We start from the raw sequence: 24,931 nt of genomic DNA, 5'->3' as shown, positions 1-24,931 counted from the left end.
CAGCTCCGAAGGGTCAACCACTAAGGGGTCATCCGCAAGACGATCGACAAAATTTTTAATCATCCAACAAATACTAGTAGTAGAGAAAGAATCATTCCTAAAGGAGATACCATTCCTAGCATACCAGATAAACCACCAAGCTATAGAAATCTTAGAAATCTCATCCAACGACAGGACTTTAATCAATGAGCTAAGCAAATCAATGAAAGAAAGACCCACCGGCATCAAAGGAATGGAAAGCCACCCATACCAAGTCCCCAACATATCGAAAACATCGACACAAAAGGGACATTCTACAAAAAGATGAATAAGATCCTCAGAATGATGATTACAAAATACACACTCAAGTGGTAGAAAAACATGACTCATCTCTAGCCTTTTTTTTGTGGGAAGCCCATTATTACAAATCTTCCAAAGAAAGAACTTAATTTTAGGCGGAACCTGAAGTTTCCAAATCCACAAGAAAGAAACACTAGGAGAAGAAACTACCTCAGGCCTGGAACCCTGGAGAAGATCCACACCCGATTTGACTGAATAGCACCCATCAGCCGATAGGGCCCAGATAAGATTATCCTCCAGAAAATGTCTAGGAATAAAAATACTACTTATCGCATTACACACCTCAGCCGAGACCAATTCCCTCAGCCTAGGACCATTCCACTGGAAATTCTGAGTGATAAAATGCGCAACAACCAGAGACTCTGAACCCCTGATACCGGACAAACTGAACAAATTGGATACTGAAACACCGAATTGTCATACCAGAAAGAAATCTTATCCCCCACCACCCATCTGAGTCCTCTCTTAAAAGTTTTCCTTAATGACATAAGCTTTCGCCATTGCCATGAAACATTAGCTACCACTCTATAATCAAATAAGCCAGTATCTTTCAGATACTATTTCGCAACCAGGTTATCCCACAAATTACCAGGGCATACCAAAATTTTCCAAAGTAATTTAAATTGGAGGGCCATATTCATTATTTTGGCCTTTCTCAACCCTAGCCCCCCATTTTTCTTTGGTTTACATATCCTATCCCAACCAATAAGATTAGGAGATTTAGAACCTGACAGTTTATTCCAGAAGAAAAATTACTTGACACTTCTTCATTTATGAAGACATATTTATTACTAAAGTCACTTTTAACATATTTCTTACACTATTTTAACATATTTATTACATCTTTTTTCTGATTTTTTAGCAATATTATTACAACAGTGTGGGAGACAAACAATTAAATTGTATAAAGGTTTTACATGTTCATGCATTGGTGTGCTAAATTCAACACCTTCCTCAGCCTCAGCCATTGAGAAGCTTCTTCTCAGAAGTTTTTTTTTTCGCCTGTGCAACGAGTTTTTCTACTCACTCATGTTCTTTGTTTTCTTTTTACAACAACAAAACATTTTTTTGCTTTTTGTTTTGTTTTCTAAGGGCACTTTTTCTACTACTACCTTCCACCTCTTCCCCATCCATATTTTTCTTTTTTATTACAGACCAATTTTAAGAAACCCCTTTATAAATTTATTTGTGCACGTTAGTCCTTACTTTGGTCCAAATGGACCAAAAGTGCTATAGCTTTATCATTTCTCCTGAAGAGGAATGATAAAACAATATCTCTTAATAGACATCATTACACAATAGTCCTTTAGTCCTTACTTTGGTCCAAGTGGACCAAAGATGCTATAGCTTTATTATTTCTTAATAAAGAAGGGGACAAGAAGATGAAGTTTCGAGTTTACACTGTACTGTTATTTTTTAACCTGTACGGTTTAAAGTAAAGTGGACCTTTTCTTTTCTTTTTTTTGTGCGGGGGTGGGGGAGGGGGTACAATTATGAATAATCGTACAAAGTCATTATAACTTATAAGTACTGGATTTTGGTCTTGGATACTCTGTGGGTTTCGAATACTCTGTACCTTTCCCTTTTTAGTTTTTGTCAGACGTATATACTTCTATATTTTAGATAAACATTTTCGACAATTTTTAAGAGAACCATTTACATTGAAGAAAAAAAAATTAATACTCATAGATCACTATTACATTTCCCCTTTTCTTCAATTCATTTTCACAACACATTTCAATTTTTTGTTCCTCCAAAAAAATTCTTAACTACCCTGTATCACCCATAAAAAAATTTATGACTCTCTCTCTCATTCTTTTACCTACCACAGTACCACACCTCATATTCTTTTTTTCTCTTCTATGTATTTTGATTTTGTTTTAATTTGATTAACAAAAATAGACGAAGTTAACTTAATTAGTGAATCAGGGTAATTCACTCAATAAAAGCTAGCCCCAATTCAAGAGGAGGCACTCTCCCTAATGAGATAATACTCGGTATAAGTTTCACAATGATTTCTCTCACCACTCCAGTCCTCTATTTATTCACACATCCTAACATACTTCTTGCACTATTAGAAACCCATAACAACTTAACAAACTATATTTAGTTTTTTATTTAATTGCTTCATTACCTTTTTTTTCCTTAAACTTCTTCCCTATGATATGTAACCTGAATAGGGCTTGCTAGGTGGGTTCTTAGCACAGATATACAGATTATACAAATATAACAAATACCAAGTAAATTATCAAATTAACCAAATATGAAAACAGAAATAGAAAGAAGAATAATTAGTGGAAGTTCATTTTCAAGCTAAATAAAATACTCACACAAGTGATAAGACGATAAGTAACATAACCCTCACGCATAACATTCAAAGGGTTAAATATATATCAGACATTTCATTAAAAATCACTTAAGCACTCCTCATATCTTTTACTAACTCTAGCAGCAACCCTAAAGCAAGTAATTTATTTTAAAAGACAATCTCTCTCAGGCAATTCATCAAATTAATTGGCGTGTATAACCCAAATTTTCAACTTTTCAAAAATTGATCAATTAAACCATCATATACACCAAAGAACGAACAATATCTACTTCAGAATAGATAAGCAAGTAATCTATTTTAAAAGACAATCTCTCTCAGGCAATTCATTGAACAATTGGCGTGTACAACCCAAATTTTCAATTTTCAAAAATTGATCAAATAAAACATCGTATACTCCAAAGAATGAACAATATCTACTTCAGAATAGATTATAAATCTAGCATTCATATCGTGACCAGTTAACAACCTTTGAATTTTAAGATGAGCTCTTATATGTTATGAATCTAAATGGAGAAGGAAAAGAAGTTCATTAGAAAAATGGAAAAGGGGAAAAAAGGAAAAATGAACTATGTTTTGAGTACGAAGTATCAAGTATAATACTACACTCAGTAGAAACCAAGTGTGAATGAAGGGAAATAAAATAATTCCTTCCATTTTTTCTTTTTTGACACTCTTTCTACTAGTACCCATCCATATTTTTCTTTTTCATTTTAGATCAATTTTAAGAAACCCCTTTGTAAATTTTTTTTGCACTTTAGTCCTTATTTTGGTCCAAATGGACCAAAGGTGCTATAGCTTTATCATTTCTCCTGAAGAGGAATGATAAAACAATATCTCTTAAAAGACATCATTACACAGCAGTACACTTTTACCCATCCATGTTTTTCTTTTTTATTTCAGACTACTTTTAAGAAAATCCCGTTGTAAATTTATTTTTGCACTTTAGTCCTTTCTTTGGTCCAAATGGACCAAAGGTGTTATAGCTTTATCATTTCTCAATAAAGAAGGAGGCAAGAAGATGAGGTTTCGAGTTTACACTGTACTAGTACTGTTTATTTTATTTAACCTGTACTGTTTAAAGTAAAGTGGGCTTTTTCTTTTTTTTTTTTGTGTGGGGCTGGGGGATTGGGGACAATTATGAATAATCGTACAAAGTCATTATAACTTATAAGTATTGGGTTTTGGTCTTGGATACTCCGTGGGTTTTGGACACATCATGTTTTTAGTAGGGGTGTGGACAAACCGGTCCGGTCCGGACTGGAATTTGGATCGATCGGCCCACAAGAAATCCCAATTCCGAGTTTTCGATCCGATCCAAATCCGGAAAATTTCGATCCGGACCGGTTGGACCAGAATTTCTATTATTTTAGTAAAAAAAGTTTATATGTTAAAAAAAAGTTTAAAAAGGTAGAAAGTTAAAAATATAAAAACCTACTATTTATTACTTTAGGATTATTGTTATTAAAAATATTGATTTTTAGTATGTCTAATTTATAAATATATTTAAATAAAATAAAAAAAGATTTTTTTAAAAAATATAGATTTGGGTTTGGTCCCGGTCCCGGTCCAAGAAAAATGCAGATTCCGACCCACCGACCCAACCGGTTCCAGTCCGGTCCTAGACCGATCCACCCCTATTTTTTAGCCAAGAAGGAGGCCATTTCTCAGAACCAAACTTCAATAACCAAGTAGAAGTATGACATAGATGATAGCCTGCCAAAAGGCGACCACCATTTCCCAATTTCTCCCATGCTTTGTCTAATCACTAACGGCATCACCCATGTGATAGCAAGAGCGAACTGTTCCGTTATCATTAACAAAGCTAATAGCTGCTTCCTTAATTTAATTTAGAGGTGGTGGCGCAGGTAACCGATACGACTTTGGACTAATATGATCCCGCTACTTGCCCGGCCAGACACGAGAGGTCCGATGGTGGGTCCTTGAGCCACTCATGAAAAATCATCTTTCAATTTTAGCTCAAGCCCCACACAAACATGTGGTTCAAGGCGTGTGTGGGTCATGCATGCCCCGTGCATAACCCTATTCTAATTGCTAGAGTAGTTGAAAGTATTTGCTTTCTTAGGACTCATCTTGTAGATTTTGTCTTCTACATGTCAAATTGTAACGCTAATCATGCAAGTATGCAAGATACAAAGTTGTAAAATACGACGAACCTTATTTCTCCATATTCAATATAGATAATGTTCGATATAAATTTAGACAGTATTCTTCAATATGATGTTTTAGAGACTCCTTTTTGAGTAAAAAATTAGTAAAATGCAATTCTTATTTCCTTTGAAAAGACTCTTCCCATGTAGTAGCATATGGATTCTCCATTTGCAAACCCCCCTCACCCCACCCCAAAGAAAAAAAAAGAAGAAAGAAAGCAAAAATAAAGATTTCTCCTATTTTATTCCTTGAATGGCTGAGCATATATGACTTGAAAGATACATGTATATCAAATCCTTGTTGTTTTGTACTAAATTTGGCGAGATTGAACCGAACTAAATTAAGCACAAAAACTGAAAAAACAAGTCCAAAGCCTAACTGTAGTCCATCTTTACATGAAACATGCGCAGCAAAATCAAATGGGAAGGAATATCCATTGAAAGGTTCCACACGGAGCAAACAACTCAACAAATCAATCATAGAAGTACAAGAGCACACAAAAAAAATCTCACAAATTTAGCAGGAAGTGAGGAAACTACTAGTATGAAGTAGTAGCCATGACACCCATAAATTAGAATTCCCTGATATAATTTACATGCAGGAAACAGTCTGTACTTTACACATGGAAAAGAGTGAAAGAGAATGAAAAACTATAGATATCTATATGCGTAATAGAAGAATGGAGGGCCTGAAGCCCTCCAGAATGTTTCAGATATCTAAAATTTACAGAACCATATTAAACGCTCTCCCTACAAAATACATAAGACCTGCTGATTTCATCTACTTGCACAATTTGCCTACAGAGCGTGAGTCATGATTTGAACTAGCTCATTACCCCTACACAACATATCAAATCTACGCTCTTCATAGATCAATATGTTTAGTTGGAGAAGGTGAAGAAGATGCATGGCTCATTTTGCTTGGGACTGGAGTGTTTCTTCTTGACTGGCGTCTCGTTGGAACAAGCTCGGTCTCCATCTCCAACTTGTTCTGGATTATATCATCATCATCTTCACTTTTAAACACCGGATGGATATATGCATTCTGAAGGTATCCTTTCAAGTTGAAGTTTGGATCTCTTGCACGTTCTAGTGTATCTTTCATCATGGCTTCCTGAAAATCCCCATAGAAACACAAAGCATTGTTGATGATCTATATATATAAGCGTATACTGAAGATAACAAACTTGCCCTTATCAGCTAACCATTATTAAGTAATAATATTCTCAAACCCTTCCCAGAAGGTGGGGAAAAAAGAGCTTCTTTGGATTTGTTTGTCCTCGGAGACTCAGTGTTGAGCTCAACAGTTATATCTTATGGTTTTCGTAAAACATATAGTGTATTTGCCTAAACCAAAAAAAAAAAATTGAGAATTTATAACCTTTCTACCACTCCCATATCCCAAACTACTTGTCCATTCGACAAATTTAAGATTTTTCAGGGAGATATTATGAAGAGCGTCTTTACGTATATTTTACATAAGCAAATTTAGCGTAAATGCATAAATAACTATTTAGCATCCATGTCTGCAGACTGACCTGTAGAGGATAAGTCTTGAATGCTGGCTCAAATCGACCCTTGCAGAACCTATGAAACCATATAGTAAGAATTGGAAGTGCAATGAGAAATGGTGATGATGAAGCAGCTTTCTTTGTGCCAATCAGTCCCATCAAAAGCAACTGAGAGAAAACCATTGCAGAAATAATTCGTCCGTGGACAGAGGGCCAGAAAGCAGCAGCACTTTCATACTCCTGGTTGTAAACGTTTATGATCTGCAATCATGCAGAGAAGCACCTTGAGAGTCTATTACAGAAACAAAATCCCAACTGGAACTAATAACAATCTAACACATCAGAAGAAATAAGCTCAAGTCATGAGACATGTTAAGAATAACATATTAACACCAAACCTCTTGAAAGATTTCCTAAAAACCATAATAAACTAAGTCCACAACAAATGAGCAACTAGACTTGCAAAACAAATGGCTGATTTTCTTAAACCTACCAAGATAAAGCACTAAGTGACGGTATTCTTCATAGTAAAAAGTAAAATCCCATTTTCAGAAATAAACCCCTCTTCAAGATATGTTTCCTGATTAAAACCGATTTCTTCTTACTCCCTGGCATTTTTCTCATGTACCATTAGTCATTACTGGTCAAAACTGAACACATTTTTCTAATTTAAACTAAATGTTCACTAAAGCTGAATTTCCTCAAATATTCTTTTTTAAAGTTGAAAAGAACAGCGATTGCATCAAAATATGCTCCATAAGACACACAACTTTAATGTTCCTTGTTCCTCATGTTCATTCCAACTAATTTCCAGATTACAAGTTACAGTTATATACCTGATGTCGATACACAAGATAAGAAAAGCCGAAGAACACCAAAATGAATGGCAGTAGAATTGGAGTCACCACAGCATAAACAAGGCCCAACAATATATATAATTGTATCTGAGGTTCCCCAGTGTCAAACCCAATGCTTCCTGCATCCATTGCTGCCTCCCTATCCTTCTCAGTCTTCACTAAGAACCAGTTCTTCAAGTGGTATATAATCAAAGGTTTCAATCTCAGTATCTCACCGGCAACACCAGCCCATCCATCAACCATAATGTAAGTTATAAAGAAAGTTGCTTTCATTGGAATTGACATACCAATGATCTCAAATATCCTGTCAAATGATAGCATCACATGAGAATATAAGATAAGATGTCGGGGAGAAAAATTCTTAAAATAAAAATGAGGGGGATACATGTGCGCATTTTTTGAACGTGCATACTTTTTAAACTTAACATGCATATTTCAGTTTATAAACTGTACGAATTTTTTGCTGAAAATATATATGCACATTATGTTCAAAAGAAATGCACGTGAAAGAAATATGCACATTCAATTCATAAATATGCAAAAGAATACTTCTCATTGACCCTAAATCTATCTTTATCTATCTATATATATAACTCAATTGGAGGTAGTGGGCCTCCCCTATTTTACTGCTTTACGAGAAAACTTATGCCCAAGTTTCAAATTTGATGTAGTGGTGAATCTATATAAATTGAACTTCAAAATCAGGTGAGATTCGAAATAATGGGCATTATTTCAAAACACCAACTGTTAGAACCACATAAAAACTTGTATTTCCTATCATAACTCAATGCACAGCAGCGTCAGAACTCAGAGCACTTAAATCAGTCATGAATACTGCATAGTGTAACATACAAAGTGAGCAGGAAAAACAAAGAATCTCAACAAAACGTACTTATTTGGTGGCTGACTGAGGAATGTTTTTAATTGGTTGATTGCAGTCCCAGTTATAACACTTGCAAGGAAAACATTAACAAAATTGAAGATGTAGTATCTTGAAGCTGATCTCCTCTCCAATTTTGATAATGCTTCAAAGCCTTCGAATTTAGACATCATCATCAATATTGAGGGCAGGAAGATCAGGAAAAGTTTCAAAGCAAGTCCAGGCAGGAAACCTTGAAGGAATCCCTTGATCAAAGGCCTGCAAATGATTTTTGCCTAATCAGCAAGGTGTAAAAAAAAAACTCAGACAAACAACAGAAAGCAACCAACAATTATTTTAACAGTCCAAGATAAAATCATACAAAATGGCTACATTGGTACCTTTACCATGTCAGCGCCTACAATTCATTCACTATATCTGCCACTTCTATTGAATTCTAATATATCTAATATGATGTGAGCTGCAACTACCACACATAACTAATTAAGTACTCAGGAGAAAATTACTACAGAAAAACAAAGAAATGACAATTAGTACATCATTTATACTCAAGCAAGAAGTTATTCAGTACATCAAAGGACAGTTGATCCACCCATACCAGCAAGAAAAGTTGAAACATCGGCAAGAGTAATGAACACGTGGGTAAATATAGCAATGAAATTTTATTATCAAGGACAAATCTCTTCATTAGTCACTGCATCTAGAATGAGCTGGTTAGCAAATCAAGGAACTGTAAGCCTCATCTTTAGTCACGAAGGTTAGCAACCAGCAACTAAGTGTTCATTAGTCACAAAGGTTAGCCTTTCCTTTCAACATAATTTAATCACATAGATATATACACAATGAATGATTGATTTAAAGATCAAGGACTTACTTTTCTACAATAACCTTTAAAAAGGGAGCATATCTCTGAATCCCCTCAATGCTTGCCAGTGATTGTACGAAGGCAATCGGGATTATGAAGAAAAAGGTCAGAAAGAAAAATGCAACAGACATTAACAGCCTCCGGACACTGAGATGAACATATGGAATAGCCAAGTTCGGCCAATACACATCTCGTGGCTCTGGGGCCCATTCAGTCAACCAAATAGTTGGATTTCTGGTTTGCTGAGTCTGTGCACAGACAGCAGCACCCCAGCGACTCTTAAAAGAGACAAAAGCAGCTGGCATGATAGCCTTTGAATCATATTTAACTCTCTCTTTTTCATCAGCAATCTGGCATGAAGAGATTCAAATGAAATCAGAACGCCGCCATTTAAAAATCTTCTCAACATTTAAAGATGACTTACAATTTTCCTACAAAAAAAAGGCTCATAATACTTCTACATGAAGAGCTATTGGAACTTTAAACCTTCAGTAAGATTCTGCCTTTATTACAATATAAACAAACAGAAGCAGTTCCAGCACAAATTCTCCTTGTTTGGTATTCTTCTTATAGATTATTCTTTCATTAACATGGCAAGCATAAACAAATTAGATTATATCATGGCGCAATAAACATAATGTTCTACCACCATTCATTATACCATTAACCCTATTTTTTTTATCTCAGACGTCAAGGGTCTAAGTAATGTGACAGCATTTTTTTTTATCACTAATCATACAAGCTTTTATTTTTTGTGGAAACTTGTAGTAAAAAATCACTTTCTGCTTTGAAGTTAATGTTGCTGCATCCTAATCTCTTGTTTCGTATCAAACCACCAAAGATACATATCAGACAAACAGAAGAAGACAATGGCTAACAAATGGTACCCACTTCCTTTGCTAGTCTCTCAATTTCAGCAGCATAATAATCTATGGCATCAACTTGTTTTCCAAATAGACCAAGAAATCCAGTCTGCAATATCAAGAAAAGAAATATTGTTAAATGTGTGAAATACAAACCCGCGCAGGTCCCACCTCCCTTCATTTCTTCCTTCAAAGATATATTAGTCAGTGAAATAAATCTGAATGAATAACGTTACCTTCGTCATTGGCCTTTCATCTGGCTTTCTAGAAAACTTTAATTCATAGTAATCAAACCAATTTTGCTTCTTTTTTTTCTCTTCAACCAAATCTGACAGCTTATTTGCGTTGTAAACTACCTGAAAGGCATACATGTGTCCTCATGAGTCATGAGCAATGATATATCACGATTAAAGATTCTATGCCATGTTACAGAACGGCAGGATAACTATGAATAGCTACATAAGAGTTATAGAACCAAAGCACTCTTGCTAGTCTGAAACAGCTACCATATACACAAAGCTTCCGTCTCAAACACACTAGGGTCATAAATTACATCGATCATGGAATTTGAGATCTTATTCTAAGTAAGCACCACAGCAACATGCAAATATAAAGAAGCTAATTTTAGTTGGGTCAGAACCACAGCAATAGAAGAATATTAGTGCCCAAAGACTACATTAAACATTTCAAACCAAAGACTAATCTATCAATTTGAGAGGAGAACCATAGATAATCTGCTTAAATTCGTTTGCTCAATCAATCACGTAAATACCTGCACACCTCTTGGATCACTATACCATGACATGGGAAAAAATCAGAAAGGTAAACATCTAGAAACTTACTGCCCTTAATCAAAGGTGAGAGTGATTAATATATAAATCGCTAAATAAAGGGTAAATGTATGAAGCTATCAGAAAGGGGTAAATAAGGGGTAAATGTATGAAGCTATCAGAAAGTTGGCCTGATTGCAAGCAGCATTCTATAACAGTTAAAATATGAAATATTCACATGAAGAGTGTTTTTTTAAAAAACTTTGTTAGGATATGCAAATAATAGTCTTGGGCACAGAATCTGGACCCTTTCATAAAAATTGTGCCTTGGAACTGCTTGGTAGTTATTTGCTTTATATCACCTGATTGATGATAGTACACAACCCTTGTACTCCATCCAACGGGAAACAATTTATATTCCTCCAACATGATTTAGGAGTCACCATTCTAGTCTAGTGGTTAGTTTATATCCAGCTACATCTACAAATTTCAAGCCCATTTTGTCAAGTTCAGGCAACTGAACATTCAATTATCATGTCAGACTTTCGTGCTGCCAAGTAGGCATCTGCATGCATATAATAAAAGGAGTCATGCTACTGAGGATGCTAGACCTGATGTGTTAGATAATGATCGGGGTGATTGACCAGACAAAAGTGCTCCACAAGCTCGCTAATCGATTCATCAGCATCTGGGGGAACATTTCGTACAAGGACCTGATATTAACAGCAGAAAAGAAAGGTTAATAGAGATCAACGTAGTGATAGATGGTGCATGTTACAGAATTATACCTTCACCTACGTTCTTTCATCAGGAACCTATAAAATTACAGTCTAAAACTGAAATTCTAAGAGCTACCGTCCTTAATCCATGTTAGTCAAAGATCATAAAATCACTGCTAAATAGTTTTCCAGATTACAATTACAATGACTACACCAAAAGTCTCTCCAGGATGTCCTCTATTTCTTATTTATTGTGAAGTTACAGAACTACAGAAGGAGCAGCAATCGCAGGGATAAAGACTGCATACATACTGTGCAGGTGAAGGGAGTCAAATGAGAGGAACTGGGGAATTTTTAAGATATGGTAAGAGCTAAAACATGATTTGCAAGAAGCTGAAGACGCTATAATTACCTTAACATGCTAGTCAGAATCTTTATCATCATATACAATATACAATGATATCTATCCACTTCCACATCAATGTGCAAAGTCAAAATCACAACAGGTGAAATTTTAACTTAGAGAAATTATAATCTTACACTAAACTGATCAGGACGGCGTCTTTCTGATGCCATAAATTGCAACCGCATCGCTGCAACCGTCGCATACTCCTTATAAAGCAGATAGCATGCCCAAAAAGTACACGCATATTCCATCACTATATGAGCCCAAAACCTGCAACATTGACCAAGAAAAACAGCATGATGACCAAAGACATCCACGGAAATAGGCCATGATCCGAAGAAGCTAACACAAACTATTAATATTTTGAAACATAAGCATTTTAGATTAACCATTTCAGAGGTAAGAACGATGGTGCACGGATAATCTATATACGTAAGACAGTAAGTTACGTATAAAAAATGGAGTCATTGATTGACGACAAGAGGTTTATCACTTTGACATATTTTACAGTCCTAAACTCCTAACTGAAAAAAGGAAAAAATTGCTCATATTCCATATGGCGTCAAAAACAAATAGCTCCAGCCAACAAAAGGATGAGCTAAAGGCTGTAGCCTGTAGAATGAGTCCCTTTTCAGTCTAAATAAGAGCATTTTCAAGTCTTAAACCGTAGAGTCTACTGTCCACCTCCTGAGCTCATAACACCAAGTAGTCAACTATTAAACCCCCAGGAGCCCACTTGTTAGCCCCACCCACAGGTGCAATTGTACAATAAACACAACCAAGGAAGAATTATTCATCCCTGATAAGAGCAGTGATGACTAAAATAAAGAGATCTTGGAATGCTGACTTCAGAGTCTCGAACACTAAATTTGAAATTTCAAAATGCACCCTATCCTTCCTGCGATAATGGAGGATCACCATAGTGATTACTTATTACTCATAAGGTATAACATCTTAGTGATATTTGAGGTTTTTCCACTAATCACCACATGAACCAGAAAGTTGGTGCAACTAGTTCTGAAATGTGAGACTACAGTCTCATACTCCTTTCTGATCGACTGACTGTCCAACTGGGTATCTCATGCCAGAGAGAGACCTTATGCAAGGGACTCCATCCCTCTTTTTAAATTTTTCTACTGTCTACGGTGACAAACTAGTAGCGGCAAATATTAAAAAGCACAAGTAGTTGGTGATCTCCGTGGCATAGCCACCCTTTTTTTTTTTTTTTTTGGCAGAGGCAGTTATCCTTTTTGCTAAAGCAAATGGCTGAGAGGTAACAGTAATTGTTGAAAATCTTCAGGGTAAAGAATGTCTTTCAGCCCAAGTCAATCTTGACAAGAGAAAACTGTATCAAGCAAAATCTTTCAGGAACGACGGAGTCAAACAACTTATGATAGTATGAGATTTCAAGAGGACCCGTAGCATAATAATTTGGTCTTCCTACCTTAATCAAAGATGCAATTTGACGACAGCTTCAAGCACAGAAGGGAAAACTAATCAAAAGCCACATGAAGGTACTTAACAAATTTGTACTCCATTAATTTCTGCATTTTAATGAGCTATTCCGAAATCCCTAGCAGTCTTAGCCTCTTTGAGATAAGATTGAAGTACTTTAAGAGATTCTTGATGGAGAGGTCAGAAGGAAAGGAAAGCAATAACAAAGAAATTTAGTCACCTCCACTTTGGTCAGAGTGTGATAGAGGTCTAGGTCTCTAGGATTTCAGGAGCCTATCTTCTTGTGATCTTGTTCTGTGGGGACTTAACCATTAAATTCCTTGATCTAGCTAGTGATGGACATCCAACCCCACACCTAGTCCATAGTTTACTTATATACAATATACACTACAAAGGAAAGTATGAACTTGCAAGTTACTATCGTCTATGCAGCAACAAAGTGAAGTTATGAAATCAAAGAACATCCTATGCAACATAACAGCGTGTAGTCTGCATAAATCAAATTTAAAACTAGCTTCACCATTCTCAAAACTTCTTCATCATATTGCTTCCTCCATCTTAAAATAAAGTTCCTCTTTGTTAAAGATTACTCCCGCTGTATTTATTTAGTTTACTCATTCTCCCTTTGAAGATAAATTTAGTTGACCAGTTGTTGCTTTTTCCTTTTATAGACATGCAGCCCGCAACTTTATTCACAACTCTCAAAACATGAGGCCACCACTCAATCTTCTCTCCCTTACTTTTCCTCTACCTCTCTCTTCCTTTTTATATTTGGTCCAAATATAAACCAAAGTGAGTAAACTAAAAAATGGAGGGAGTATGATGACTAAATACTAAAAATTATGTTGTCACATTTATCTTCAAAAATATTTCATTAATGTATCTTCCCCAGGAATTTATAAAATGATACGTATCTAGAGAAGATAATGATTAACGTTCAACATTAGGACCATAAACTGTCCAAGAGGAAGTATGACATTGGAACGAGGGAATATACAATTGTACATATATGATAATAAACAAAAATGCAGGAAATCATAGCTTAACCATAAAAATATAGTAACTTAACAAACACATTAATCTTAATGAGCACAAGATCCAACATTTTAAGAGAGGTACGAACCTTGGTGATTCAAGCGGTATATTTGAAATTGATAGCTTATCTATATTGCTGAAAGTTGCTTTGGACAATACTAATGTATCATTTGTAAAATTGACTGGAACCAGAACCAATAAACAGAGCACCGTGACAGGGACAAAAATCTTGAGTCTGCAAAAGTCGGAAAGGTCAATTCCTTCAGGCTAGCAACATAACAGAAGTTGCCACAGAAAAAGGTTTAGATAAAGTGATACAACTAGTGTGGCATGACACAAACAAAGCAACATGTATCTGGGCTGGTATAATAAGAACAGAGATATGATCAATCAACCAGCTGTACAGTGCTCAGCATTTCAACAAAATATTCTTCCGTATAACTTTCTCAAATAAATGAACATCCACAACTCCAGAGCTGGAAGAGCGAGGCCACAAGTGCTTTGTGTCAACAGATTAATAAGAAGTCCTAATTTGGACATGCAAAACTCTCAATAGCTTCACCCACTGCTTTCCATCTATCATCTAGAAAACATTAATTAACGACACCATCTCTCTTAAGATCCTCTACAAATCCCATACACATTTGGATCTTATTCCTCACTTAGATCCTGTATATTTGAAAGAAATTTACATCTTCCATGAAAACTCCACCCGTCTAAATTCTCATTTGAAAAATAAAACAATAATAAGAAGAAAGAAACCATGATTTCTTCAGGCTTCAAAGCTGCAACGTCTCTCCTCCTCATAGAACCTCCTATCAACATTTGTCTAAAACCTATGGACAGAAAGGAAATTTAATCTAAAGCCAACTCGAAAAGTAGCTGATAAAGCTAAATTCATATGCCACCAAGTCTCTCCAGTATATTACTACAGATTTGCAACAAACAACAGAATGCAGACACAATGCAACAAGAAATTGCAGATATAAAAGTTGCTGCTTACCCTATCAGATAAATTCTTAAGTAAACCGCTGAATCCAGCCCAGCATGCTCAATGAGTTCTGATTCGGGCATTTTCATGGCATCTGGCATCCAATTTAAGAATCTCAAATATGACTTGAAGTCCAAGTTGACAACTTTGCTCACAAAAGCTCCTGTGTGAAGTGGGCTGCTTCTTAAGCCCTTAAGGTACCATTTTGGAAAATAAACTCTATCGTTGAAAGGTTGAATCCTCAGAAGGGCAAATGCCAACAAGAAGACAAATGCACTTAAAAGATTGAAGCCAGCAGAAAACGCTATATCTGAGAGAGAAGCCATCCTGTTCCTTCTGGAGTTTGTCGACTCCTAACAAACTTCCTCAATGTGAACAAGAAATGCTTCCCACAATAACTGAATCTACGTCAATAAAATTTCAATGAAGAATGTTAACATATGAACTAAGAGTACACATCAAAACCAGCAAGCCTTTCCTCAAAAACGTACAGGAGCGGGACAAACATAAGCAAGAATATATCACCATTGATAATGGTAGTTTCAAACTAAATTGCAGGGAGAATGTGAAAGTGGGTTCAAGCTAGAACCATATTGATAAACTTATCATAAATTCATAACTATATAAGCTATGAACCACCCGCGTCAAACGAAACCTCATCCCGACATATTTGAATTTTGAAGTATAAACGAGCAAATCTACTAAGCTTTCAGTCACCATGATCTAAAATTAGGGAGCAGGGAACAATCCATCTTCGAATTACAGGAATTTCTGCATCCCCTATGGCTGATATACAATATTGCATATAGCTAACTATATTACATCCAAAAAAAATGCTGCTAAAACACAATATCACATATGTTAAAAAAAACTACTATATTTGTACTCATTCAAATGACAAGCCCTGCATAAAGAGATACAGTTGACCTCATACACTGAAACTCTATAAACCATTTGCATAAATTTCATAGTATTATCAACCAACAGTACTTACCAATTTTGAATGGAAAAAAATAAAAATAAAAATTAACCCTTCTAACCAAATTGGGTAAGAGAAGAAAAAGGAAAAAACTTTCAAGCATAATTAAACAAAATATGCCTTTAGTAGCAGAAAAATGGTAAATAAAACTATTATAATTCACCATCAAGTTACATAATTTTGGAAATACACCCCCAAAACCTTTAAAAAAGACACAAAAAACCCTCTTAAAGCATAATTCAAAACAAAATAAAACAAAACTGATCCAAATATTGTTTTGAACTACAATTACAGCACATTCCAAGTAAAAGACCCAAAATTGCTGCCAAAATGTGGATAAATTGTTCAACTTTTAACAAAACAAATCCAGATTTCAGCTATAATATGATAATATCATTATACAATATACCCACCAAAATATAAATAACATATTGATTGAAAAAAAAAAAGTGGGGGTAAAAATGAACTTACTTGTGGGTAAATTCCACCTGAAATTTGGGTTCAAAACCTGCAAAAATTACCAGAAAATTCCTACAAATGAAAGGAGAGAGAATAAGGAAGACAAAGATAAGAAGCTTTGCTCACAAGGGCATGTTTGGATTGCCTTAAATGCTCAATCAAAGAAAGGAGAAATATTCCTCCTCTTATTAAAGCAAAACCCCACTTCTAAGGAATAACTCAAGTTTATGCGTTAATTCTTAATTCAATTATAATTTAACTCTAATAAAAAGTTGAAATTGTGGGGAATTAAAAAGAAAATAAATAAAGAAATTGCTCCCCTCTCTCTCTCTCATACACAGGAGAAAGACTGTGGAAAAGGATTGAGAGAGGAGAGAGAAAATTAATCTTGAGAGATCACAAGAAAGTTGCAGAAGAAAGAAATGATAACGGATTTTTAAAGGGGATGAAAAACGTATATGTGAATTAATCATGGTATTTTATTACTGCTAAAAACAGATAGATTTGCTGTAAATCCTGTAATTAAACAACGTTTCGAATTATACACGTTCTCTACACTTCAATAGTTTGGTTGTTCAACGTACCCTCTAAAAGGTAATAAACGCCTTCCATTTGACTTATGGTAATGAAGGGTTTTGACTTTTGTCTTTTTTTTATTATTATTATTCGGTAATTTATTGGTCCAAAGAGACTCAGGGGGCGTTTGATTTGGGGGAAACTGGAAAGGAAAAGGGAATAGAACCTCTTGATTCCCTTTTATGTTGTTTGTTTCCTTTCCCCTCTTTACCCCCAAATCCCTCTAATTTGATTACCCACACCCCCCAAGGTTTCACATTCCCTTTCTTTGACTCACCATAACCCACCTCCTTGACCATCCAACCACCACCACCAAACCATCACAACCTAACCCAATCATTACCACCACTAACCGGCCACCACCCAACCGCCACCATCCAACCACTTCCTTGACCACCCACCCGTCGGCAACCCTAACCCAACCACTGAAACCCTAACCCGATCACCGAAACCCTAACCCGACCACCAAAACCCTAACCCAACCACCGTTTGAAGCTCTGTTTTTACAGACATGCTGGCGGAACCCTAACTCACGACGCTACTGGATGGGCGGACGCGACAACAGGGGAGGAGAGTGGAGAAGAATACGAGGGTGGCGGGCGGGCGGATGCGACGCAGGGGAGGGGGTGCGAGAAGACGCGACGCAGGGGAGAGGGTGGCGGCGGGCGGATGCGACGCAGGGGAGGGGGTGCGGCGGCTCGCGACGCTACTAGATGGGGAGAGGGTGGCGGCAGAACTACAAGGGAGGAGGAACTGGTGGTGCTATGGTGGAAGAGAGGTAGGAGAAAGAAAAAAAATTTATACCAACCAAACAACACTTAACATCTAAGGGTTTTGCTTCCCTTTCCCTCTCTACCCCTTTCTTGATTCCATTCCCTTTACCCCATGACAACCAAACGCCCCCTCAGTTCTCATGAGTTAGGAAGTAAGAAGGAGATTCTAACACATAAGAAAACTTCCAAAGACGGAAAGTGGTGAATTTATACCTAGAAGCAAATATTCACGCCAATAAATACCCCAAATATGAGGATGATGAGAGTCGAACTCCCGACCATAAGGTTGGGAGGTGGGAGCTCCAATCATTGGGTTTCCACATGATTCTCTTGACTTTTGTCTTTGAGAAAAGGATGAATAAGTAATATGATAAATGTGAAATAGAGAAACTGATAATTCTCATTTTAAGTGGAATTACGAAATATTTCAAACACTCATATTTTGTAATTTAGATATTTCTTTGTCTTTGTGAGGGTCGATTTGTGAGGACTTTCAATTTAAAAAGGATAGCTTAATATATATGGTTAAAAAGATGCAGAAGTACTTATTTGATAACAATAGATGAAAATGACCTAAAACAATATCAATAAGTTGAAATTGAGTGGCTAAAATTTTCTTCATTTTCTCTTTTGTTATATCAAAGATGAAGACTATATAAAGGGGAAAAATGGAACTGTACGAGAATTTAGTTTTTCGATTTTTGATGTGAGAATATAGAGATCTTAAATGGATGGAAATATATTAAGAGAATCCTAATTGGGAGTTGAGAAGGTACAAATTTAAAATTATAACTTAACGGATCACATGAGTTGTTTAGCTATACAATTACATAAACTTTCGTAGAATTACAATTATTTTTGTAGTGTGCGTATCTTCAGAGAACCCTTCGATACACATCTTCAGAGAACCTAATCATGCCAACTAGCTCTATATTCTTGGACCATATGATTCGACATAATGCTAATTTAAAGGGCTGGCAATCAGGTCGGGTTGGGTCATTTTCAGTTTGACCTGATTTATATTTCAGGTCACTTACCCCTATCCCAAATCCGACATGATTCTAATTTCAGGTCGAGAATCATAATCCAAACCCGACTTTACCGATTTTCGAATTGACCTGAAACCAACCCAAAATGACCTGAAATGAAATTCAACTATACACACTAAGTTATGAAAGTATGGGTTAATAACTTGAAATGAAATTTGGTGATCCAAGAAATGAGCTTGGCCCAATACAAATAAGATTAACAAAAGATAAGTTGTATAAGTTATGAAAGTCAAGTTAATTTCAAATTAACTCGACCTAAAAATAATCAAACTTCTAAATCGGGTTATTCGGGTTCAAAAAGTCAACCTGAATCTAACCCCCATTATATTTTCAATTCTGATTGGATCGACCCATTTTTTTATTTCAAGTCAAAAATCTCAACCAAAACCCAAAATTTCAGGTTAGTTTTAGGTCGGATTATGAGATTGGGTCAACTTTTGCCAGCACTATGCAAAACTTTGATACATATTCTAATATGGATATATAATTTCTTACTAATAATATGGATGTTCTATACTACCATCTCGATAATCTAATTAAATGTCTCTTTTAACAAATTATACACCTCATTAAAGTTTTTTAAGCAATAAAGTTTAAGAATTCAATTATGTGGACATAAATGGTACTTCGATTGGATTTGGATATACACAAAAAAGAATATAAATTTTTATATTAATATATTGAGGTTTTTCACAAATGAAAAAGCCTCTGATTTGGATATAAAACTTAAATTGTGTACATAAACGTTTTTTGAGATTGATAAGATAAATAACCTTTATGCTACTATTACACGAGACCTGATTCACATGATCAAACACTTTAAAAGAGTGAAAAACAATAAGGGCAATCCTCCCTCCAAATATTCATTCTCACTTGGTGGGATTTGAACACCAATTTCGAGATCATGGGGTAAAATCCCTAATAAGCGAACAAAGTCTTTTAGTGAGGTGATTAGACAAGCTCCAAAATTGGTTTAGATGTATTAAAGTAGTAGACTAGTAGTGGTGTACTACTGAAGCAATCCAACAGTTAATATTGTCGGCAAATAAAGTCCAACGGCTATATACATCCAAGTTTGACGTGATTAAATAATATGGCCATATTTCATAATTCATATCATATGGGATGATAATCACAATTCACAACTGACTAGTGAGGGTAGTGTTTACTGCGTGTTGGATATTTATTGGCCCACCGCATTTCGGACAGGTAACATCTAGTGGGCCATGCCATCTTCTTCCCTTGTTGTTATTTGTTAGCGGCGGCTAATTTTAACTCGTAATTCCTGTCTTTTAATATTGCAACAGACAGTTGAACCACGTGGGTTCGAACTTGTTCAAACATAAAGCCAAAACTAACATTACTTATACGAAGCGTGCGGCGAATTTTAATATTAATACTTATATTCAAAGGCGCTAAAAACACTTACGCTGATTGATTGTATTCTAAAGCGACATTATTTTTCAATTTTAATCTTTCAATGAGATGAAAAAATATGTATTTGCAACTATTAATTTAAAATTAAGTATTGAAAAGGACATAATCTCATTGCATATATTAATCTTCATTTAATAACCAATGAATTAAAACTCTATTTGTTTTAACTTATATTGATAAATTTTGATGATAAGTTGTCTTTAGGTAAATAAGTGTTAGAAACTGTAAAGACTCTCACTCGTGAAACGGAAAAAAAAAATAGTATTAACAATAAAAAAAAATCTAAAATAAATAATTAACAATTCAACTACAATAAAGTTTTTGTAATGTGAAAGTATTGGGTCAGACCGTCTGACCCAATATGTTTCGTCGGACAAAACCGCGACAACGGTACCGCTGCTCCTTCTTCATCTTCTTCCTCCGCCGCCGCGCCGCTGGACAACACTTGAAAACATTCTAGAGGTAAAAAACACGAGTATAACTACCTTTGAGAGGCCATGGAGATGTTGTCAACAAGAAGGGAGAAGAAAACCTTAGCGTTAGAAAAAGATTGAGCCATTAAATGTATATAGTTTTTTTACACTTTTTTTTTGATCTAACAAAGAAGAAAGAAATCAGCTAAGAGGAATGAAGAAGAAGGAGAAAGTGAGAGGAAAGCAGAGGTTAGTGTTTTTTTTTTAATATTAGTTAGTTGTTAAATGAAAGAATAATAAAACTAAGAATCCCAAGTTACTTTCGTTTAGACCTAAGTTACTTTCAGTTAGACCTAAGTTACTTTCAGTTAGACCCAAGTTGCTTTTAGTTAGACCTAAGTTATTTTTAGTTAGACCTAAGTTACTTTCAGTTAGACCTAAGTTACTTTCAGTTAGACCTAAGTTACTTTCATTTAGAGGTAACTTACTTTCATATAGACCTAACTTACTTTCATTTAGACCTAAGTTACTTTCAGTTAGACCTAAGTTACTTTCATTTAGAGGTAACTTACTTTCATTTAGACTAACTGAAAAAAATGAAGACTAATTGAAAACAAATTAAGACTAACTGAAAAAAATGAAGACTAACTGAAAAAAATTAAAACTAACTGAAAAAAATTGAAACCAGCTGAAAGTCGTCCAACCAAAGATTATGGTCGGACGAGTCCGACACAATACGTTCTCTTTTGCAATATAGTTTGGCAAATAAATAAATGCTATCGGTAATTGATTGCTTAAGCAAGAAAAATTGGAAGAAAAGTGAAATTAGACGAGATTCATTTTCTATCTATACTAATATATTAAAAGATGTTCTTAACCAAGGAACAGCGCCACGTGGTGCTCTCCTTTAAATTGTTTTACTATAAACTAGTTAATGTTTTAGTACTAGGTGGATGGGAAAATTCTAACGAAAGAAAGCTAAAGGATTAGAAGATATTGAGAAAATAGAACCAAGAAAGTAGTAATAAAAAACAATAAGATGAGAAAAGGAAAGGGGAACAAAAAAAAACAAAGAGAGAAAAAAAAAAGGGGAACAAAAAACAAAGAGAGAGAAAAAAAAGGGAAAAACAAAATACATGCTTCTGCTGGGATTTGATCCCGCGACTACCCATATGGAACAGCGCCACGTGGTGCTCTCCTTTAAATTGTTTTACTATAAACTAGTTAATGTTTTAGTACTAGGTGGGTGGGGAAATTCTAACGAAAGAAAACTAAAGGATTAGAAGATATTGAGAAAATAGAACCAAAAAAGTAGTAATAAAAAACAATAAGATGAGAAAGAGAAAGGGAACAAGAAAAAAACAAAGAGAGAAAAAAAAGGTGAACAAAAAACAAAGAGAGAAAAAAAAAGGGAAAAACAAAATACATGCTTCTGCTGGGATTTGATCCAGCGACTACCCATACTCAAGACAATGCTTCACGCGGAAGTAACCACTGAACCATAATATATCTATTTAAGTAAATTTCAGCGCTTAAGCATATAACCCACTTTCTCTTTCTGCAGTAGTAAAATTCAGTTTTTCCCATGGATCCACGTGGGTTCAGTTGAACCCACTGAACCCACGCTGGATCCGCCCATGGCAACAGTTTTACATCATTCATATCGCAACTTTGATTAAGTTATCTATTACTTGTAACATCGAAATACAACACAAATACAATGACCTTTTAGGACAAAATTAGAGATTTGAGCTCATATTAGAGTATTTAACTAGTTAATCCTTTAATTTGAATATTTAGTAAAAAGAGATTACAATTAGCTTATTGAGCACAAACAAATATTTTTGAATAATTTGGAGGGAGGAGCTTTTTGACATTAGAGGTTTCAAAATTAGTGGAGCGATTACATTTATGTCCTAAAATTATTGAAAATTACATTAATTAATTTAGAAGTATAAAAAGTACAACAATAGATTATGTACATGTCCTTATTAGTCTTTTACACAATAATGTAGCAATCAGTTACTTACCAAACACCTTTATACAAACAACCAGCATCTAATACAATCAGCTAAACGCTAATTGCCAAACGGGGTCCTTGTTTGGTAAAAAGAGCTTTTGGGGGAAAATTAGAGGTTTTGAGCTTATATTAGAGGATTTGATTAGTTAATCCTCTAATTTAGGTGGTTTGGTAAAAAGAGGTTTCAACTAGCTTATTGAAGCCAAAAGACTCTTTTTGAAAAAGTTGGGAGAAGTTTTTTTTTTTACAGTAGAGGTTTGGGAATGAGTGGACTAATTATATTTATGTCCTAAAGTTGTTAAAAATTACATTAATAAATAATGAGAGGTGCAACAATAGATTATGTACATATCATTTGTCATTTCACACAACGATGTAGCAATAAGTTATCAGCTACTTACCAAACACTTATATACAAACAGTTAATACAATCAGCTGGTCAAAATCAGTTAATACAATTAGCTAACATATATTCACTAATTGTAAACAGGACCTATAATTTAGGAGATCATAAGGACAAAAGAAAAATACAAAGGAATCTCATGAGCTAGGAGAGAGAAAAAGAGAATATATTACTAAAAATGTCAATGTCGTTACAAGCAATATACAATTTCCAAAAATATAAAATATTATCCTAACTGAATGTATTTCTAGTTAATAGAATAGTAAACCCAAAATGATAAACCTAGTAACAAGATAAAATTTCAAATGGTTAATTAATTAAAAAAATGAAGGAAATATATATATATATATATATATATATATATATATATATATATATATATATATATTATATCGGCTAAAGAGGAAGTACTCATAAGATATCATTATCATTGTTTATATTTGTCTTAGCTTTAAGATTTCATAATTCACATAAGTTGAAGCGTAGTCATTTGCCATAAAAAAGTAGTCACATTTTTATTTATTTTGAAATTGAGAATCAAAATAACTTTTCGTAATTGTCATATTTCTAATTTAAATTCACAGAAAAAATGTATACTTTTTTTCGTTTTTTTTTCCTAATATTACACTTTGATATTTTACACTATTCACAAATTTCACTTTGACCATCGTTTGTGATTTATACGCGAATAAAAATATAGTCATATAGGATCTTGTTAAATTTGTCTTAATATGTACATTTTATAATTTTTCTAAATATATAGAGATATATATGTTCAAAATTTTGCATTGTCATGCGTGAAAAATGAGAGTATAACATGTAAAAAAACGAAAGAAGTTAATATATATATATATATATATATATATATATATATATATATATATATATATATATATATATATATATATATATATTATATTTGAGGAGTTAAAAAAATAAAAATAATTAACAAATAAGCCATTAGTGATGATAGTTTTATTTTGGGGGGGGGGGGCAATGGAATTACATAGATAACGAAATAAGTCAAATATGGGTAAATTAATATGAGAAAAGTCTTCTTTCAAAAAAAAAAAAAAAATATGAGAAAAGTCTGCTATAAGTGAGAGAAAGAGGGTGAGCAAAGAAATGTGACTTAAGAGTTGGTGGCAATACTAATAATTTGACTTGTTAAAAATCTTTGAGAAAACAGATGTGGGAATTCTATTTGTGGCTGTCCACTAAGATTCTAAGAGACGACATGTGCTTATTTGAACTTTGGATTTGTTTGACGTTGTCGCATAATTGCTATTTTAATTCTTATTCTTATCCTTTACCTGAAAAAAGCTCTCAATTTCACCAGGGATTATATCGTCTAATGGTACCTTATGTTCCCTTGGTATGCAAATAATTGTCCTATACAAGTAGTGGTGTCAAAACAGGTTCTGGGTATACGTACCTACGGCGAACCAGGTCATGCTCGGACAGGTCAGGATTCTGATTGTCAGTGTCCCAGGTCATGATTGGTCAGGTTTTGTTCAACTGGGTCGAACACATTTGAATCATTGGATTCCCGGGTGCCGAACGTACAGGTCTGAACGTTCCATTTACGAACCGATCCAATCCCGGATATGATCACCCGTTGATATTTTTTTTGC

General features: G+C 34.7%; 1 protein-coding gene across 2 annotated transcripts; it reads right to left on the bottom strand.

The window, feature by feature from the left end:
- Positions 1–5,352: 5,352 nt before the first annotated feature.
- Positions 5,353–17,051, bottom strand: LOC104900948 (calcium permeable stress-gated cation channel 1). Of its 2 annotated transcripts, none has more exons than XM_010688485.4 (12): positions 16,639–17,051; positions 15,201–15,592; positions 14,286–14,432; positions 11,842–11,977; positions 11,194–11,295; positions 10,049–10,168; positions 9,841–9,921; positions 8,959–9,299; positions 8,097–8,342; positions 7,184–7,508; positions 6,375–6,608; positions 5,353–5,950 (listed from the first exon to the last, which is right to left on the bottom strand). In XM_010688485.4, exons 2-12 carry the CDS (start codon positions 15,512–15,514, stop codon positions 5,702–5,704), a joined length of 2,295 nt encoding a protein of 764 aa, XP_010686787.1. In that variant the 5' UTR covers positions 15,515–15,592; positions 16,639–17,051; the 3' UTR covers positions 5,353–5,701. The 2 variants fall into 2 exon arrangements, with proteins under 2 accessions (XP_010686787.1, XP_010686788.1); XM_010688486.4 differs by having other exon boundaries at positions 15,201–15,586.
- Positions 17,052–24,931: the final 7,880 nt, after the last annotated feature.

The sequence above is a fragment of the Beta vulgaris genome, chromosome 8 (genome assembly GCF_026745355.1).
Source record: "Beta vulgaris subsp. vulgaris cultivar EL10 chromosome 8, EL10.2, whole genome shotgun sequence".
Lineage (NCBI taxonomy): Eukaryota > Viridiplantae > Streptophyta > Magnoliopsida > Caryophyllales > Amaranthaceae > Beta > Beta vulgaris.
The sequence above is the reverse complement of the archived record's forward strand: the minus strand, read 5'-3'. Positions and strand labels throughout refer to the sequence as shown.